Source organism: Helianthus annuus, chromosome 7 (assembly GCF_002127325.2).
Source record: "Helianthus annuus cultivar XRQ/B chromosome 7, HanXRQr2.0-SUNRISE, whole genome shotgun sequence".
Lineage (NCBI taxonomy): Eukaryota > Viridiplantae > Streptophyta > Magnoliopsida > Asterales > Asteraceae > Helianthus > Helianthus annuus.
The window spans coordinates 143142283-143162668 of record NC_035439.2 but is presented as its reverse complement, the minus strand read 5'-3'; the positions used below and the strand labels follow the sequence as shown (position 1 = coordinate 143162668).

Below are 20386 nucleotides of genomic sequence, written 5' to 3'. Positions count from 1 at the left end.
TTCGTGAACATTCGTTGATTTGCGTTCGTATATGTTCGTATATTTGTGTTTTAATTGAAAATCTTTGTACTTTCTTATATTTTATTTATAATTTTTATATTATTAAACTTTTATTTATTACCCTAACAATGAAACTAGGAAACTCACTTTCACCTTGTTTATGCATCATTTCCCTTTCATTTTTCATTATTTAAATCGGCGAATACGATCGACCTCCGTTCCACAATAAGGGATTCAAGTTCGAGTGCTACTATCTGGGCCATCTTTTTTTATCCTTCGCCGCGTTCGCCAAATTTATTTATGTTCGTTTGTGTTCGTGAACCGTTCGCGAACACGCTTATTTCCTTAATGAACGAACACGAACATAAAATCTCGTTCGGTAAGTGTTCATGAACCGTTCGTGAACACATTTATTTCCTTAACGAACGAACATGAACAAGGGCTTGTTCGTGTTCGTTCGGTTCGTTTACAGCCCTACTCCCATGAAACCGTTATTATGGATGGTTATGATCATGAGGTTGACCAGGGAACTAAGCTGTTGTGGGAGCTTGCCAGATAGTTTATTGCGAGCCAACCCAAGAACGTTAAGTCTAGTGCAGTTTGAAAGACTTGCTGGAACTTCACCTTCAAAAGAATTGTTGATGAGAATTAGCTTACGCAACCTGAATAGATTGCCGACTTGAGGTGGGATTACACCTTTGAAGATGTTGTTCTCTAGTCTTAATACTCTGAGAAAACTCAAGTTCCCAATCTGTGGAGACAAAGAACCAACGAGGCCTCGAGATCCAAGGTCTAGTTTGGTGAGTCTAGGATGCCGACGACCACATGTAACACCTTGCCATTGGCAGAAATGAAGGGAGGTGTTCCATGAGTCAAGAACATGTTGTGGGTCATCAGTGATGCTCGACTTGATGGCCAGGAGTGCAAGGTGATCGGTTTGATTTTCGGCAAGCGTTGTAGGGCATACCAGCAATAGTATTACATGGAAGAACAAAGAAAGGAATGCCATGAGTAACTTCTATGCTTCTTGTTTTTTGATACATTTATTTATGGGATTTGAGATTCTTGAGGTTTCTTATATACCATTGTCCTGATGGGGATTGAACTGAAGGATGGACCCATTGCAATGATCTTTAATTTGACTACATCTCTTCAAGTCATGGTCTTGTTTCCATGAGTATTTTGTACGTTCACAAGTCACAACACATAGAATGCCATTCATTATGGCATCTTTATAATTATCTCTAACAGTGGTGTCATGCTTGATAGCGGCTGGCACCATTATTTTTTATGTTTTAATGCCAATAACTTTAAAAAAGCAAGCACTTGTTTTGTAGTGCCATACATAAACTATACTATATTGCATCTTTTCACTATTACACATGTAGGGTAAAGTTCTTGTACAAATAATCTTAACATACTAAACATACAAATTGAAGGAAAACTCAAAAAGACAAGGTGGCATTTTTGTAATTATCAATAACTATCAAAGTTACTCTACAAATATACCTAAAAAAACCTAACCACTCCCCCCACCCCCAAAAAAACCTAAACCCCCCACCCCCCAAAAACCTAAAAAAAACCTACCCCCCCCACCCCCACCCCCAAAAACCTAAAAAAAACCTAACCCCCCCCCCCCCCCACCCCCACCCCCAAAAACCTAAAAAAACCTACCCCCCCCCCCCCCAAGCTAAAATGCTAAAAACTAAACCCCCCAAAAAACCTAAAAAAATCTAAAAAAATAAAAAAAACACACAAATTATTTTATTTTATTTTTTTAACATTTTTTATTAAAAAATCGCTACTTTTAGTAGCAGCCAAAAAAAAATTTTTTTTTTTTTTTTGCTAACGAAATGTAGCGATTTTTTAATAAAAAATGTTAAAAAAAAAATTGTGTTTTTTTAGGTATTTTTGGTTGTAACTTTGATAGTTGGTGGTAATTACAAAAATGCCACCTTGTCTTTTTGGGTTTTCCTTCAATTTGTATATTTAGTATGTTAAGATTATTTGTATTTGATCTTTTGCCTACACATGTAACTACTCAACTAGTCAGTTTTTCTCCCTCGCGTGTTATACCTCTATAGTTATGTCAAGAGATTAATTAACCTATTGTTGTCCATGGCTTTATAGCTTAGTGACATTCTGGGGTGGGATACGACTTTGGGAGCAATAGGTTCTGGGTTTGATTCCCACAAAGGGGGTTTTTTCCCACATTTATTGGGTTTCCTCCTGAATTGGTGTATAGGCATTTAGTGGATATGGATATGATCGGGTGGTTCCGCTGATGACACGATGATACTCCAATGGTCCGTCAGTGATCCAAATTTGCCGTTCAAAAAAAAATTAACCTATTGCTAAATTGAAAGCCATGTATTTTGTCACAAACCACCCAACCACCCCCATAGGGTTAACGTGACCAATTGCGACATAACTTGCGACCAAAATTTGCGACCCACATAAGGCAGTCGCAAATTAGCGACCAGTTTGCGACCTAAATCAAAATAGTCTCAAAATTAAAGACAAACCCGAATCTATTCGGTCGCAACAAGACCAAACAAAACCAAAACTAGAAGCGGTTGCAACATTTGCGACTGTTTTTATGGTCCCAAAATCTAGTCGCAAAAACATTGATGCGGTCGCAACTTGGTAGCAATAGGGCAATTGCAACGGGTGTTTTTCCCATCGTGGTTTCGGTCGCAAAACAGTCGCAACAAGGCAAATGCGACTATTTTGTAACCGAAAGTGCGGTTGCTAAAACCCAGTTTTCTAGTGGTGACACTTGCAACGGGTAAAAAAGACTTAGAATAAAACAATCTTTAACATATTCCGCCTCTCTGTCTCCTTTTCTTCATCTTCTTCGAGGATTTCCCTTTAATGATCTCCCGAGATACATCTCATAGTATTGCACAAGCCTAATGCTAGTGAGTTCACGAACTTAAACTTAACAAAACATCATAAAAATATCTTGATATGTAAAACTGACTGCTTGAGAATCATATTTATACACAACTCTACATGTATACACTTATTGAGTTATCAGCCATTGGGGTATTTTACCTCTTGGAATTTAACCATTTTCTTTCTTTCCCTACACATTAGAAGTCGATATCGCAGTTATTAACAGATTATTTTTCTTTGTTCTTTCTCTTTTTCCCAAGAAAAAATGATTGTTTTCATTCTAGCCTAATCAATGGTAAACATGACAGTTTAGTATAAAACTTCCAGATCCACAAATCGAAGACCAATTCTTGATTTTTTTTTTCAAAAAAGCAATTTCATTCCAATCATCAGGGCAAATTACATAAGGATAGCAGGTAGACGAGCATCAAACTGCGCCGCCATCCCTTTTTGAATAGAAAACCCTAATCTACTAAAAACGCTTAACTTCAGGAGCTTGATTATTTATCATCATTATGCAACTATGAAAAACTTGGTGGAAAGAAAAATAAAATAAAAAATATTATGGGGTGAGAGAGGCTCGAACTCTCGACCTCAGGATAACTCAGATTGCTATGAGACCTACGCGCTAGCCAACTGCGCCACCACCCCTTGATGTTTAAACATAAACAATTATTGCAATTAACCATAATGTTGTATGTAATCAGCTATGTCACTATGTGTTTCCTAATTTCAGATTTGAACAACAAAGTTTTTCCCAAAGATTTTTTGATATTTCCATACTATGTGGATTCATTTTATGTAGTTAGTATCTGGTATGAGAAAAGACTCGAAAGAAATTACTGAATAATTTACGTTGAGAGAGAAAGTGTTAGTAATTTTAGTGTTATCAATGGATTTTGGTGGTATTGCATTAACTTGTCGACCAAGTTTAATCTTATTATATATTAAACGAGTTAGGAGATGCGAGAGTGCAAACTCGTTTTACTTTAATAAGGCTAAGTGTATTTATCAGTTTTGGTTTTCTAATTAAATTTGTGAATATAAATATCTATACATTATAGTGATTCAGCCTTTTATTTTTGGTTCGCTTACCTTTGATTCAGCCTGGATATTCATAGTGTTTTGATTGTATAACCCTCCCTACACAAGTTTGTAGGTGTCGCTCGGAAGTGAGGTCCGGAAATCCAGACAAAGGTTCGGACAATGGGGTGGGCCTTCCATTTGACAAACATATGTATACACACACACAGTTTTATATTTTTTAGCGGTGGTTCGAGGATGTTTGTTAATGTAAAAAAATGGATGCTTTTTAAAAAGTTTGGAATCTGACATGACGCTGAAACGAAGGTTTGTAGTTGTGGATGGTCTAAAAACCACCTTAAAACCTACCAAACATGTGGCCTTTGACCTTCTTGTATGTGACTACCACATAGGCTTCATAAGCATTGCATTGTGTACGGTCTTAGAGTAAACAATTGATAATAATAATAATAATAATACATTTATAACAAGACACACAATAAATAGGCAAGAAACACATTATTCCATAACTCAAAGTCAAATACTATTATCTTGTTGTTTAAGATGCAGAGATTAAAAGCCTCATGCCACTATTACAGTGATCAGAGAAACTACAAATGAAGCTGTTATTACCCTTCACAAGGGTAATTTGGTCATTTCCACTTGTGTACACCTTTGCCTCGCTTGGGGATACGTCGCATCCATAATAGCCTCCCTCGTCCACAGCCACCACATTATGTGATCCTTTTGCGTACTTAAACACTGTTACAATCATATAATAACAATTCAAGTAATTAAATACAAACTATTATATTATTAACTTAATAAAAAAAAAGTTGTTAATATCATCAACACATATTATTATGTATCTAAAGTGGTGATAAATAAGATGTTGAGAGGATACCAAGGACGTCGCCTGCATTGAAATTCTTGCCCTTTTCCCAGCCATCGACGTTAAACGTCCAGCCATTGTCATCGCCGACAACATAAGTAGCTGCCTGGGCTACCTCGCATACTACTACTAGACAAAGAACCACCATTGCCATCATTGCACTGCCTCTTCCCTTAGCCATGGTTCACTCAAACTAGAGATTATGTCTTTTCGTTTGTGGGATGTTTGTGTGGATGTGTATCCAATTTATAGCAACAAAATAAAGTCACACATTTATTGGTTTGGAAAATTTATACTATATATGTATCATAACAATTTATATCTTTATCATATTGAGGGGATTGTGTTCATACTATATGTATCATAACAATTTATATCTTTATCATATATTGAGGGGATTGTGTTCATACTATATGTATCATAACAATTTATATCTTTATCATATATTGAGGGGATTGTGGATTCATACACCCTAAAATTTAATTTCAACATTAATTACATATTTTGAAAAACCCATGGCATTATAGCCTAGTGGTATCTTGGTGGTGGGATAAGGCTTATGACCATTAGGTCATGGGTTCGATTCCCACAAAGGGGGTTTTTCCCAGATTTATTGAGTTTCCTCCTGAATTGGTGTATAGGCATTATTGCCTAGTGGAGATGGATATGATCGGGTGGTTCTGCTGGTGGCACGATGATACTCCAGTGGTCTGTCAGTGATCCAAATTTGCCTTTCAAAAAAAAAAAATTACATATTTTAAAAAGTTAATTTTTACCCACCTCTATTTTAAAAGTTGTCAAATTTTACCCCTATAAAAATTTCATTTTTTTAAACGTTTTTTTTTACACCTGTTCTCAGATTCTACCCAAATTTTTACAAACCTGAATTTTAGATATCAGGAAATCATATTTTTTAAAGTCTATGTATAAAGATGAACTACTGATTCTCGTTAAGTCCATTAGAATAAACCTTTTGATTTCATATCAATGTATCGTGTCAAAACCCCCCAAAGAAAAGTTATAATTTATTAATTCTATACGTAATTAACTAATGATTTTTGAAGAATGATGAACTAATTTAATATAAATAAGTTTACGATTTTTTTGCAAGAAACTGACCTAATAATTTAGGTTTTAAAATTATATCAACAAGATATGCATGACTTTGGCAGCTAAACTTCATTTTTGGGATAACTAGTAATAAGACCAGCATGTGTTGCGGCGCGGGTACTTCGCAAATATCAAACAGATTAGTCCAAATGTTATGTATAGAAAGAAATGATTTTTGGTTTTTATTTGGTCGATATTTTATATAGATAATTGATTGTGTTGCCTTTTGTCTAGGCCTTTTATTAGGCATGTAGGCTCTCATACCATATAAAAGTTGGATATGGTCAAATGGTTTTCTACTTTTCTTGGTTCAGCATTCAATCATACCCAGAGGGGGAAAAACTTTTATATTATGTGATGTGTTAACTATATGAAAACGCACGTTTTAACGTATTCGATTGAACTCAATGTATCCTATAGTTGCATTGCGATTGGATCAAAACATAACGTAAATCAAATTTATATCGTACAATCATAACGTATTATACGCGACCCGACTAACTCGAATTTATATCGTCAAGAAAAAAAACTCTCGAGGGGGTCAAAGTGCCATTTACCAAATTTCATAAAAAGTTAAATGGTTAAAAATTGCATTTTCTAAACTTAAGGGCTAAGAAAGGGTAAAGATAAAATTTGATACAGTTTTGGGGTAAAAAGAAAACTATGACAAAGGGGCTGAAAATGAAACTACCACAAAGTTAGGCATCAAAAGCAAACTATTTGTAAAATGGAATAGTAGTTTAGGGACTGAATTTAGCATTTTACGAAACTTTGAATGTACCAAAGTCAAGGAGCTAAAATTGTAAAATCGTGAAAGTATGGGGAAGGAGGAGGCAAAGCCGGTGGGGTTTCCACCAACTTTGTCTTGACTATTAGTAATATCAAAATATTTAAAGAATATATTTGAAAATCGGTAGAAAAAGCCTACTTTTTTAAAATACGTAATAACCTTTTTTTCTAAAAGAAATCAAAGTGGAAAGACGTAATAACCTTTTTTCTAAAAGAAATCAAAGTGGAAAGCATACATTTTTTAAAATGTAATAACTTTTTGAGTTAATTACATAATTAGTCTATGGTTTACACAAAGTAACAATCTAAGGTACTAATAGTTTAACATCACATCATGTGGTACTAACTTTCCACTTTCTAACATGTGAAGGTATTAATTACATAGTTAATTACATAGTTAGTCAATGTGGTTTACACAAACTAACAATCTAAGGTACTAATACTTAACAGGGAATTAACGTTAATACCCTCACATGTTAAAAAATAGAAAGTTAGTATCCCAGGTTGTGATTTTAAACTATTAGTACCTTCGATTGTTATTTTGTGTAAACCACAGGGACTAACTATGTAATTAACTCTAACTTTTTTCTAAAAGAATTAAAAGTGGGAATATTATATTTCAATTTTAAAAAGATTTAGATTTTGATAACGTTTATAGGGAAACTGACATGTAATAATCCATAGTAGATGTAATTGACCATTGACAATTTCACTTTTGAATATTCCCCCCGTCAGTCCAACCTTTCACTTATTTTCCCTCCACCAGTTTTGCGTTAAAAAAAACTTAATTCCCGAATTACAAACAGTCTTGTTAGAGCTTTTGATCAGAATAACGATACGAGTCGATTGATGTAAAACTTACCTCGAAACGGTGCTTCAATTCGGGTGTTTAAACTTCCAATTAACAAAAATCAAGTCGTTTGGAGCACCGTTTCGAGGTAAGTTTTACATCAATCGACTCGTATCGTCATTCTGATAAAAAGCCCTAAAATATTTGTTTGTAATTCGGAAAAAAACTTAACTCCGTTAAGTTTTTTTTAACGGGGATCGATGGAGGGAAAATATGTGAAAGGTTGGACTGGCATGCGGAATATTCAAAAGTAGGACTGCCAAAGGCCAATGACTTCTACTAGGGATTATTACAGGCGAATTTCCCTTTTTTATAAGATTATAAATTCAAAAGATTACATATATGTCTGTACCTTGTATTCGTTTTTGTTTTATATGTGATTCGATCTATAAACGCTTGGGAAAAATTACAAGTTTTGTCCTTTATCTTAACACCACTTATCAGTCGGTGTCCTTTTTAGCGAATTTTGACAACTTTTGCCCTTTACAAGGAATTTTGTTGCACGTTTTGTCCTTTAGGCTTAACCCAGTTAGATTTTCTTGTTAAATCTTGTCACCCAAGGGTATTTTAGTCATTTTACCAATTTATTTCAAGAGCCAACCCTAAAATATTTTGTTTTATTCTTCTAAATAATATTAAATAAATAGGTAAAAAGACTAAAATACCCTTGGGTGACAAAATTTAACAAGAAAATCTAACTGAGTTAAGACTAAAAGACAAAACATGCAACAAAATTCTTTGTAAAGGACAAAACATGTCAAAATTCGTTAAAAATGACACCGCCTGATAAGTGGTATTAAGATAAAGGACAAAACTTGTATTTTTTTCCTAAACACTTGCTTTTGTTTAAGCTTAACATTATATCAAGTGATGATATCCTCCTATCATCACTTGAACAACATTCTGTGATAAACATGGTGAACATCCATTGACAGTAACTGTCGATGTGATGAGTGAAACGATAGTACATGTCTATCGATACTGTGGTTAATTTACATTGACTGTCGATTGGTAATTGTCATCGATGGTGACACTATCGATCCATATGATGACTGTCGATTTGTTTATTGTAGTATCAACGTAAGACCTGCTGGTATGCAGTATAAATACCAGCAGTGTCATCTGTTTTGCTTAGAGAGCATACTTTCACAGAGTTGGAGCGTATGTTGTGTATTCATGTATTGTTACTCAGCTGAAATCAATACAATAAACTTTTGAAGTGATATACTTGTATTATTGATCGTGTTCTTGCTTTGGTTGTGTATAAACTTGAATTCCATACTTGTTTATGCATTAAACAAGGAATAGGTATTATAAGATCATAATAAGAACCTACAAATACAATTTAGAAAAAAAAAATTATAATAAAGTTTGATGGGTATCCCCAAAGACACAAACTTTACTTGCTTGCATTTCAGTTTTAAACTCATGGATCATATCTTTAAAAGTGAGTATAATAAAATGGGATTGGGGTAAATCATATGGAGACTATCTCCATGGTGGAGGTTTTGGGGTGTAACAAGGAAGAAATTCCTCTATCTCTTACACATCACCGTCACGTAGGAATTTGAGCAATAACTAAAACACTAAATAACCAGGTGTAGTGAAATAACTAAAACAATAATTAGAATACTAATAAGAAAAATGAAAAACCATGTGATTGGTCGGACAATGCCTAACGCCCGTTAATGGAATCGCACTTGTGCCCTTGGCGCCCGTGAATGACGCCCCAACAAACTATTTAGCGCCCAGCCAAGCCAATGTGGACCTCGGTGCCAACGGACAACCTAAAAAACATCAAAAATACATCCTATTGCGGATGCTCTTAGCGTACAGGATAACTTTATGACAACCCTTTGATCATAAGTTTTGGTTCGGTCATTGTTAGTTTGCGTCAACTAATTGATATCGCGCTTTTTATTGCAAAATTAGTTTCTATTTTTTTTTTCTCAAAATTTGTAAAAAATCCCAAAATATAGTGAAACTAAACACTATAAGCTTGATAATTTGCAACCAACATAAACAACTACTTTTCTTCAGAATTATTGCAGTTTACCAGCATCCATTACCATAGCCTCAGCTCATGCATGTAAAAAGGTTTATTTTTTCAAAACTTCCAGATCCACAAAGCGAAAAAGATATATAATCGGCAAGTGTAAGCCTACTCATGACGTTTGATACACGCATCCTTCACCAACTGCGCTGCAACACCAACATAGTTGTGGGGGGTTAACTTTAGAAGCTCGGTTTTAGCTTCGACTGGTATTTCTAACCGGTTAATGAATTCGGTAATACTCTCTTTGTTAACCGCTTTTCCCCTAGTAAGTTCCTTCAATTTCTCGTAAGGCTCCTCAACGCCGTATCTTCTCATCACCTTCATACACAAAATCCAAAATTACATCTCTGCCATCTATGCGGTTTATTCTGTTTCATCATTAGTGCAAAACATTTATAAAAACGAAAAATGTTTAAATGAAGATGCATACTGTCTGAATCGGTTCGGCAAGAACCTCCCATGCGTTGTCCAGGTCTTTGTTTAATGCAACTTCATTGACCTACCAAACAAATTAAAAATGGTGTATGCAAAAATTTAAAAATGCCCACAAATATTGAACCCGACCCGACCCGAAACCCGTTTTGACCCGAACCCGTTTCGCCCTGAACCAAAACAACCTTTTTTTAATTGACCCGTTTTGACCCGAACCCGTTTCGACCCGAACCCGTTTCGACCCATGACCCGACCCGACCCAACCCGTTTGCCAGGTCTAGTCGTAGTGGGTTACCACCCGGGCTCCGCGGCGGGTTCGAAACCTGGATAAAAATAAGCTAACTGCAAAAGTAACAATAAAAAACCACGCCGTGACAGTATATTCGAAAGTCGCAGAAAAGTTATTCGAACAGAATTTACACCAAAATGTATATAAAGATAAACACAAAGTTTGTGCATTAGAGTGAGTCGGTTTAAACGTAATAAAAAAAAACACGTCGCAATGGTGCATCTAGAGATGAGCGCATGAGGTTTAAAAAACCGAACGATTTAAAATAACCGGTTGGTTTAAAAACAACGTTATGAAAATTCACAAAAAAAAACATGTTGCAATGTGTATTTAGAGATGAGCGCCAAGCGGTTTATAAACAACATTACGAAAATTCATGTCGAACGTAGATAGAAATAACTCAAACGGAGCATTGATATAAAAAAACGAAACCCATAAAAAACGTCACGTAACAGAAAATTCGTTAAAAACTCAAAATGATAACTTCATTAAACTTCAGGGCAGGGTTTATAATGTAAATCGGTTACAGGAAAATGAAAAAAAAAAGAATTTTTTTTATTAAGATTAAAGTACACAAATAGTCCCCGTGGTTTTCCAAAAAAATTGGATTTGGTCCCTAGCTTTCCAAAAGTACACGGATGGTCCTGTGGTTTGCACTTTGTAACGCATTTAGTCCCCAGCTTTTGGCAAAAAGTACATGGATGGTCCTCGTGGTTTGCACTTTGTAACGCATTTAGTCCCTAACTTGACCTCCTAAAACCTTTAGGTTTGTGGGCTGGGGATGAAATGCGTTACAAAGTGCTAACCACAGGGACCATCCATGTACTTTTAGAAAGCGAGGGACCAAATCCAAAATTTTGGAAAACCTCAGGGACTATCCATATACTTTACTCTTTTATTAAAGTTGGGGCCAAATGTTAAAGTTATCAAAGATCAGGAATGTAAAAGAAAATTAGTCACTAAAAAAATTTAAAGAGTTAATTACTGTTTTCGTCCCTGTTGTTTGTCAAAAATCACTATTTCAGTCCATTAGTTTAAAAATTACGATTTCAGTCCCTGTGGTTTCCCTATCGTAACAATTTTAGTCCCTATGGTTTCACTTTCGTAACCATTTCAATCCATTTATTCTGTTAGTACATGGACTGAAATGGTTACGAGGTGGATTGAAATGGTTACGAAAGTGAAACCACAGGGACTGAAATCGCAATTTTTAAACTAATGGACTGAAATAGTGATTTTTGACAAACCACAGGGACGAAAATAGTAATTAACTCAAATTAAAAAAAAAAAAAACTACTATTCATAAGGCACCCAAGATTGGTATTATAAACAATATATGTATGTGTGTATGTGTGCGTGTGTATATATATATGTGTGCGTGTGTGTGTATGTACCTGAAGCTTCCCAATTCCTACAAGTGCACTCTTGTAAGCCAGAAGTGAATATCCCAAGCCGACACCAATATTTCTCAAAACCGTAGAATCAGTCAAGTCACGCTACAGTCGTAACAGTAATTACACCGAGTAAATAATTGCATTGTAAAATCATAACCGTTAGATTCATACATTTATAATCTAACGACATACCTGCCAACGTGAAATAGGCAACTTCATGCTTAAATGGTCGAAAACCGCATTACCTATCCCGAGATTGCCTTCACTGTTTTCAAAGTCAATGGGGTTGACTTTGTGAGGCATTGTTGATGATCCAATTTCACCGGCCTTCGTTACCTACACAACACACAAGCTTTTACAACGTCGGAATCAAATAGTTATTAACGATTGCTTACTTCTTAGAAATCTCGTTAAAAAATCTCGTTAAACGTGCACCTGCTTGAAGTAGCCGACAGAGATATAGCCCCATATGTCTCTATCGAAATCGAGTAAGATGTTATTAAACCGGATGAATGAATGAAAAAGCTTAGCCATGTAGTCATGAGACTCAATCTGCATCACAAATATGGTTCCCGATCATGTCAGCTGATGCATCAAATATAGATGTTTTAATTAGGGGTGCAAACAAGAGCCGAGCGGTTCACAGCTGCTCGAAATCGGCTCGAGAAAAGCTCGAAACGAGTCGAGCCTTACCTTATCCAGTTCCAGCACGAGCCAAGCTTGAGCCTAAAATAAAGCTCGTTTATTTATCGAGCCCGACTGGCATGTTAAGTTCGCCAGGCTCGTTGAGCCTTATCGAGCCTTGGTGTAATATTAGTTTTTAATAGTATTTAATAACATTTGCCCCTTATTTAAAGTTGTATAGTAAACAAGCCGAGCCGAGCCGAGCTTATTTAAACTTGTTTACGGGCCGAGCCCGAACCTAATAATAAGCTTGTTTAGTAAAGGAGCCCAGCCCGAGCTTCACTTATCGAGCTCGCGAGCCTACACGAGTCTATTATTAATATTATTTTGAGTTAAATGCCATTATAGTCCCTGTGGTTTGGGCCATTTTGCCAGTTTAGTCCAAAGGTTTGAAACATTGCCATTTTAGTCCAAATAGTTTCAAGCGTTGCCATTTTAGACCACAAGGTTAACTCTGTCCATTTTTTCTGTAAGCTAGAAGGTTAATTCGATCATTTTATATGGTCGAATTGCCCTTCTAATTAACAGAGTTACATAATAAATGACCAAAATGCCCTTCTAGTTAACAAAATAAAGGGATGGAGTTAACCCAATGGACTAAAATGGCAACGTTTGAAACTATTTGGACTAAAATGGCAGCGTTTCAAACCTTTGGACTAAACTGGCAAAATGACCCAAACCACAGGGACTAAAATGACATTTAACTTATTATTTTTAATAGATAATAAACTAGTCGATCCCCAGATGAGCTCAAGCTTGAGAAACTATCAACGAGCCAGGCGAGCTCGAGCTCTAATAATTTAATCGAGCTCAAGCCTGGTCGAGCTCCGGCTCGGCTTGGCTCGGCTCGTTTGTGCCCCTAGTTTTAATATGACAATCCAAATATAAAATTGAATAAAAGAAAACATGCCTGGGTTACGTGTGGATTAAAGCTTAATCCGAGAGAGTTTACGAACTGTTCTGCGACATGTGGCCAAATTACATCAGGATATGCCGCAACGTGCGCGTTATAGTTACCAACTGCGCCGGCAAATTTCCCAAATATCTCTACTTGTGAAATATCTCGCCTTTCTCTGCTTAACCTCTCGGCAAATATTATCATTTCTTTTCCCAAGGTTGTAGGTGAGGCTGGCTACATATAACAGACTTAGAAAATTAGTTACTCGTTTAAATTATTAATGCCATACGATTAAAAAGATTATAGTTATAATTATTATTATATGTATATATATTAATTTAATACATAACGATGAATAGTAACTATTTTGTTTTTTAGTCTGTTTTGTCTTTTAGTGTAAACTTTTCATTTGTGCTCCTATACTTTAATCATTCTATTTTTTCCTTTTTTCTTTAGTAATTTACTTTTCTACCCCTAAACATTGATAAAGTTAATAGTTATCATATAGCCCTGAAATTCAATAGAGGTTTTTTTTTTACTCCTTTGTACTACAGAAAACTTACTTTCACACAACTTTTTGGTTCACACATTGTTAAGAACAATAAAGTTTGTGACTTTTGGTATTGACCACTAAACTTTGTTTGGTTGTCACATTTGGTCCCTCGAGTTTTTTTCCTTTTTCCCTTTTGCCTTTTAGTAAAAGGTTTTTTTCCTGTCCCCTCAACTTTCAAAGTTGTCACCTTTGCCCCCCTCCCCCATTTTCAAAAAACTTTATACAATATCACTTTGACTCCCTCGACTTTCTAATACGTGTCAGTATAAAATCGACTTCATCTATGTTTTACGTCACGTGAGTCACTTGATGCTAGAAATTCGCATTTTTGTTTTACGTTTTTTCTTGGTTTTGGTCGTCGTTCGGTTATTACGGTTTACGCCCCTTCCCCGCAATGGTGGTAGCATGGTTTTACGCTCCCTGCCCCGCAACGTGGGGGGCTTAAGACTAGTTCATAGTTAAAATAAGAAGATTTACCTGTCCATGTGTCCGAGAGAGCATAGAAACGTGAGCATTAGCTTCGGCCATAGAATATATAGCATTAATTAAATCATCCATGATCGGAAGAATAACGTAATTAACTGCTTCTTTAAGCATTAGTCCATGAGCAAGATTGTTTATGTCTTCAGATGTACAGCCGAAATGAAAAAACTCGAGCACCTGCAATAATTTCCCGAATAAAAAAATCAACATGATAGTGTACATGCACAAAACACCAAACCGAAACCCGAAAAAAAAAAGAACCGAAGTTACCGGACCGAAAAAAACAAAACCGCACAAAAAACCGAAAAAGAAACCAAACCGAAGAACCTAAAAGATCATTTTTTTAATGTTTGTTATATATTGATTTGTGAATTATGAATTTTGTTCTTGAATGTTAACTATTTATAATAAAAACATAATCATATTTATTTATCTTTGAAATATCTATTGCCTCCAAGAAATAACAAAACTTTAACATAAAAATTAAATGATTTTCAAAGCATAATAAAAGAAAATCTCTTAATAAAAACGTTGAAGAAACATAAAAATAGATTAGAAGGTTATATTTATGTGAACAATATTAATTAAAAAGGTTAAATAAATGTAAACATCTAAGAAAGATTCTTAAATCTTGGATTATACTTTCTTTTTTTCTTTTTTTTTGAATCTCACGTAATTTTGTTCCAAAAACGGAAAAACCGAACCGAACCGCTGCTAAAACCGGAACCAAAAAAACAAAACCGGAAACCGAACCGTTAATAAGATTATATCAAAATCTACGCATTCTAAAACAGAACATGAATAACACACCTTAGCTATCTCCGGATCTTCTTGACATTTTGTTTTAAGAAAATACTCCACTGCTTTCACATCATGATTAGTTATTTTCTCGATATTCTTCACTTGAATCGCATCAGCTTCGTTAAATCCGTCAATCAATCCTTGCAATTTTGCTTCAGCTTCATTGCTAAACTTTGGAACTTCAACTACTTCGGGAATTTGCGAGAGCTTTAGCAGCCACTTGATCTAAAGTAACAAAACCGCATAAACGAATTTATTAAACGTCAAATCTGTATTGAACTTGCATGTCCACTACGTATGATGCACTTCCATTTGTCGACTTACCTCCCACGATAAACTTGTAATATAGGATACAGTCTAGGGGTGCTAAACGGGTCGTGTTCGTGGGTTGGCGGGTTCAACCCGACCGGAACCTGAAAATTTTAGACAATCCCGAACCCGAAAATCGTATCATACATTCATACATATGACCCGAACACGACCCGTTCAACCTGAATTTTTTTTATCTTTTAATTTTTTTTGGCAATATAATATATTATATATTAAATATGAGATTTTACTTAAAAAAACAAATGTATATAATATAATTACAATTTAATTATAAAATTTTATGTCAATATCTCTTTTTAAGTTAAGTATGGCATAACATAAAACATATTGTAAAAAAATAATAAAGAGTTAAATGAGTCAACCCGCCAATCCAACCGGGTTGACACGAACCGGCTCGTTTAGACTAAACCCAAACCCACGAATGTCGTGTTAGTTTCGTGTCAGAAATTCACACCCCTACGTATACACATCAAAAATTACGAAAACAGTAACTAAATCTACATGACAAACAAGAGGATGGTGATTTGTGAGAAAAATACCTCAACGAGAGTCCGATAGTAGATCAGACCGTATTCACTCAAATAACGAGATAGGTCCTTGACCTTATTCCAGTAACGCCCGTCCAATGGACTTATGGCGGTTAAACTTGAGAGCTCCGTCTCAGAAGGCTGCACTTTTACCTGAAATCATAACAACATATGTACATGAAGATTTAAACTAATAATTTACATATGAGTAAAATGTCATTTTCGTCCCTGAGGTTTGGCTAGTTTTGCGATTTTCGTCCAAAGGTTTGTTTTTCCGCATCTGGATCCAGAAGAAGTCTTGCAAGTTTTCATCCAGGTCGTTAACTCCATCCATTTTTCTCTGTTAAGTCGGGGGTATTTTCGTCTTTTTTGTTAACTTAAAGAACAATTCAGTTTTTTGAATACTTGTACATAAAGTGAAAATGACCGAATTGCCATTTAACTTAACAAAAAATAACGGAAATTACCCTGACTTAACGGAGAAAATTGGATGGAGTTAACGAGCCGGATGAAACTTGGCAAGATTTTAAACCTGTTGGATCTAAATGCGGAAAAACAAACCTTTGGACGGAAGTCGCAAAACTGGCCAAACCTCAGGGACGAAAGTGACATTTTACTCTTTAGATATTATAATCTATAAGAAGAGTCTTAAATGGTTCATGAGAACGCTTCAAAAGTGACGACATAGATACATTTAAAAAGTTCAGCAAAAGTAAATAACTAATAGTACAATAAAGAAAAATGACAATAAACATAATAATATATAGAGTTAAATGCCATTTTAGTCCCTGTGGTTTGGGCCATTTTGCCAGTTTAGTCCAAATGTTTCATTTTTAACCTGTGGGTCCAAAAAGGTTTCACAGTTGCCATTTTAGTCCACTTGGATAACTTCATCCATTTTTTCTGTTAACGAGAAGGCCAATTCGGTCATTTTGTATGTAATTCTGTTAACTAAAGGGCAATTCAGCCATATAAAATGACCGAATTGGCCTTCTCGTTAACAGAAAAAATGGATGAAGTTGACCCAGTGGACTAAAATGGCAACTGTGAAACCTTTTTGGACCCACAGGTTAAAAATGAAACCTTTGGACTAAACTGGCAAAATGGCCCAAACCACAGGGACTAAAATGGCCTTTAACTCTAATATATAAATTATAAACTAATAGAACAAGCCATTACCTTCTCGACAGCTTCAACGCTATTATTGGTTTCCTTCAAAGTTGCTTTGCATGTGCAAAGTTTGTTAGGAAGTGTCACATAAGATGACGCCTTTGAAATGCGGTTTTGGGTTGGAACAAATTGTCCATTGAGGCAACTTGCACGAGTTACGTATGACGTTGGACCGCTTCCGTTTGGAGCTTTAATACAAGATCCGATTTCCATAATTGCACAAAAATCTTCAAGAGAATGATGTCCAGTAAGAATGATGGTACATAAGCGGGGAATTAAGTAAAAATAAGCAGCAATAATCCTCAACATTTTTCTATTCTAAAGTGGATATGCAGTTACTTGCAAATATGAACAATCAATCGGAATATGCAGTACAAGTTTGCTATGTGGTACCTTAAAGATATATAAGACTATGTATAGTGTTTTAACTAGAAAGTGTAAAAGTGACTGTCACGTCATTGCCACGTAGGCAATGAGGGCTCTCACTAACTAAACCCTCTAAAGCATGTAATGGTTTAACCGTTTAACCAAAACAAATTAAACAAGGAAAAAGCAAAGAGTAAATTACAAAAATCGTCCTTTATTTATGTCACTTATTGCAAACTGTGTCCTTTGTCTTCAATAATTACAGAAAACATACTCGATGTTTGCAAACCCTTGCAAGTTATGTCCTTTAGAGTTTAGCCCTAACTCAGTTAATTTTTGTGGTTAAATCTGACCAAATGGACCCCACATGAGGGTATTTTGGCCATTTTACTCTCATGTGGGGTCCATTTGGTCAGATTTAATCACAAAAATACCCTCATGTGGGGTCCATTTGGTCAGATTTAACCACGAAAATTAACTGAGTTAGGGCTAAAGGACATAACTTGCAAGGGTTTGCAAACATTGAGTACGTTTTCTGTAATTATTGAAGACAAAGGACACAGTTTGCAATAAGTGACATACATAAAGGACGATTTTTGTAATTTACTCAAAAGGAAATAAACAAAGGTGGGTGATGTGGCTAATGGTAGGGTTGTCCATTGTACCCGAAACCCGGCCTGGATCCGAATTAGAGAATACCTAAAAAACTTGAACCTTATACCGGCCACTTATCGGGTCACTCTTTCCCAGCCAAAACCTGAACAACCCGACCTGAAAAACCGAAAACACAAAAACATTTATTGTTTTTTTATAGATGAGTTTCGGTTCGAAATCTGTGGTATTTGGATTTGGAACATCAAGACTTGGGCCTTTTGAACATTATCATATTATATTGTCGAATGATGTTTGAATTCCGATGGTATTTTTTTAGTAGTAATATGAATTTTGATGAAATTTTGTAAAAAAAAAATAACATTTTTTTCATTTTACATCTAAACCCTAAAACCGAACAACCGGTTATCGGGTCACTTTTTCCTAGCAAAAACCCGAACCCAACCAGCCCGAACTTTAAATGGGTCGGTTATCAGGTCACTTTTTCCCAACCAAAAACCCGAACATTAGTCCAAATAATTGCAAACATGATACAAATATATTCATATTCATATCACTCAAAGATAACTGTCTTTCAGTCATCAATTTTCATTAAATTAAAAAAAAAAAAAAAAAAAAAAAAACCCATCATTTATGAGTTAAAAAAATCGGTGCATGCCCTAGATATTATCAGAAATGAAGAACTATATGACTTAAAAATCAGCAAAATTGAACAGAATAACTGATTATTAAACAGGAATGCAATTACAGGCTACAGACAAGTGAATAAAACAAATAAATCACAAATTTGAACTTAAAAAGAAAGACTTTCGAAGTTATAATCGAATAAAAGTTTAATGAACTCGCAAAAGTGAGTTTAAAAGCTCGAATTCACTGAAAGTGAATGCATAAAGACATAGAATGAGTGACTGATTGAAAAGTTTGATAGATAGCGGAGATGAGAACTTACGACGGCGTTAGAGAGACGGAGGAACGGTGCCGGAGACGTCAAACGGCGGAGGGGAACGTTGAGGTGGCGGCGTTACGCTATCGTTTATAAAGTTTAACGAATATTTCCACTGCCCTCTTCTGGTTTTCTTTTTTATTTTCCGGTGGAAGAATCATATAATTTCAAATTAGGGTATAGTTTAAAGTATAGTGTTAAAGTTCGGTTTTGGTTCACGTGTTTTGGTCATTTGAATGGTTTTGCGTTAATTATTTAAATGTGTCTCCCTTAGCTGGTTTAAGAGAAAGCGGGTTTGTAGCAGGACAAGTGATAAGAAAAGCGGAATCTAAAAAGGTGGATAAACACGCTAAAGCATGTGCTGATAACCAAGATGCATTTGTCCCCTTCGCTTGTTGACTAGGGTCCAAAAGGTTGTCCACGGCAGTTGCTCATCAACAGGGGGCAGGGGTTTGTCTTTAATAGGCTAGGGTTTGCTATTCAGAAAGGGGTAGCGGCGCAGCTTGTTGCTCGCTTACCTGCGATATTGATGTAATTCGGCCAGTATTTTATATGCGTAGTAAATTAATCTAAAAACGTTAACTTTAAAAAAAAAACGCGTCATTTTTCTCTATGTTATTACTTTGGGTAAATTATACTTTTCGTCCTTTATGTTTGTAGCGGGTTGCAATGGATGACCTTTAACTTTGATAATCACAGTCACAGTCCTTTATTTGTAAAATCTGTTACACCTTAGGTCCTTTGACCCTAAGTTAAAACTTTCAGTTAAGTGAGGTCATGTGCAACCCATATGAGGGCAAAATAGTCATTTAATACAAAAAAAAATCGAAATTTAAAAACCTATATAAAATTTATAAACCTAACCCACTATCCTCATCTCCCTTGTACTCTCTCTCTCTCTTTCTCCCATGTACACACACTCTCTCTCTCTACATACCAGTTCTGTTGTTTGATTATAAACCCAAACCACCATCATCATCTCACCATCGTCACCAACATCATCGACCACCTATCCGAACCACTATCATCATCTCACCGTCATCACCAACACCGTCGACCACCTAACCAAACTCTGTTGTTTGATTAATGAGCGATTTCTTTAGAGAAAACAAGAATTGCGAGTTTAGGGTTTCTCAATCAAGTCAAATTGTAGAGTACAACACCACACACCATAAATCGGTCGTTTCTGATGCTGAACTTAAAAACCCCTCTTCGAGTATTTAGGGTTTTTCAATAAACTTGATGCCGTCGAGAATCACCAGGTACGACAACCAGTTTATCCTTCT

The 20386-nt window shown here is 35.5% G+C and overlaps 3 protein-coding genes and 1 non-coding gene across 5 annotated transcripts; all 4 read right to left on the bottom strand.

The window, feature by feature from the left end:
- Positions 1-378: 378 nt before the first annotated feature.
- Positions 379-1009, bottom strand: LOC110868962 (putative receptor-like protein kinase At3g47110). Its single transcript, XM_022118246.2, has one exon. The coding sequence runs from the start codon at positions 1007-1009 to the stop codon at positions 467-469; it is 543 nt and encodes a 180-aa protein (XP_021973938.1). The 3' UTR covers positions 379-466.
- Positions 1010-3463: 2454 nt separating this feature from the next.
- Positions 3464-3549, bottom strand: TRNAM-CAU. The gene is given in 2 exon segments: positions 3464-3499; positions 3512-3549. It is a non-coding gene; the product is annotated as a tRNA-Met (tRNA).
- An 878-nt stretch (positions 3550-4427) lies between these two features.
- On the bottom strand, positions 4428-5058 carry LOC110867425 (basic blue protein). Its single transcript, XM_022116456.2, has 2 exons — positions 4826-5058; positions 4428-4683 (listed from the first exon to the last, which is right to left on the bottom strand). The coding sequence occupies exons 1-2, from the start codon at positions 4992-4994 to the stop codon at positions 4481-4483; spliced, it is 372 nt and encodes a 123-aa protein (XP_021972148.1). The 5' UTR covers positions 4995-5058; the 3' UTR covers positions 4428-4480.
- A 4480-nt stretch (positions 5059-9538) lies between these two features.
- Positions 9539-19264, bottom strand: LOC110868960 (adenylosuccinate lyase). 2 transcript variants are annotated; one of them, XM_022118243.2, is made up of 12 exons: positions 19107-19257; positions 18245-18316; positions 17189-17406; positions 16022-16162; positions 15162-15377; positions 14346-14528; positions 13328-13549; positions 12169-12285; positions 11926-12069; positions 11734-11835; positions 10049-10117; positions 9539-9936 (listed from the first exon to the last, which is right to left on the bottom strand). In XM_022118243.2, the coding sequence occupies exons 3-12, from the start codon at positions 17390-17392 to the stop codon at positions 9724-9726; spliced, it is 1611 nt and encodes a 536-aa protein (XP_021973935.1). In that variant the 5' UTR covers positions 17393-17406; positions 18245-18316; positions 19107-19257; the 3' UTR covers positions 9539-9723. The 2 variants fall into 2 exon arrangements, with proteins under 2 accessions (XP_021973935.1, XP_021973934.1); XM_022118242.2 differs by lacking the exon at positions 18245-18316 and having other exon boundaries at positions 19107-19264.
- Positions 19265-20386: the final 1122 nt, after the last annotated feature.

What these genes read in the sequence shown, in the direction of transcription:
- LOC110868960 (XM_022118242.2), bottom strand. Translation starts at nt 17,392, where the DNA reads ATGGAAATCGGATCTTGTATTAAAGCTCCAAACGGAAGCGGTCCAACG. An exon ending in GCGTTGAAGCTGTCGAGAAG is followed by an intron (nt 16,163 to 17,188) that starts GTAATGGCTTGT and finishes TTATGATTTCAG; the next exon opens with GTAAAAGTGCAGCCTTCTGA. An exon ending in TCTCTCGGACACATGGACAG is followed by an intron (nt 13,550 to 14,345) that starts GTAAATCTTCTT and finishes TGTTATATGTAG; the next exon opens with CCAGCCTCACCTACAACCTT.
- LOC110868962 (XM_022118246.2), bottom strand. Translation starts at nt 1,009, where the DNA reads ATGGCATTCCTTTCTTTGTTCTTCCATGTAATACTATTGCTGGTATGC.
- LOC110867425 (XM_022116456.2), bottom strand. Translation starts at nt 4,994, where the DNA reads ATGGCTAAGGGAAGAGGCAGTGCAATGATGGCAATGGTGGTTCTTTGT. An exon ending in CAATGCAGGCGACGTCCTTG is followed by an intron (nt 4,684 to 4,825) that starts GTATCCTCTCAA and finishes TGATTGTAACAG; the next exon opens with TGTTTAAGTACGCAAAAGGA.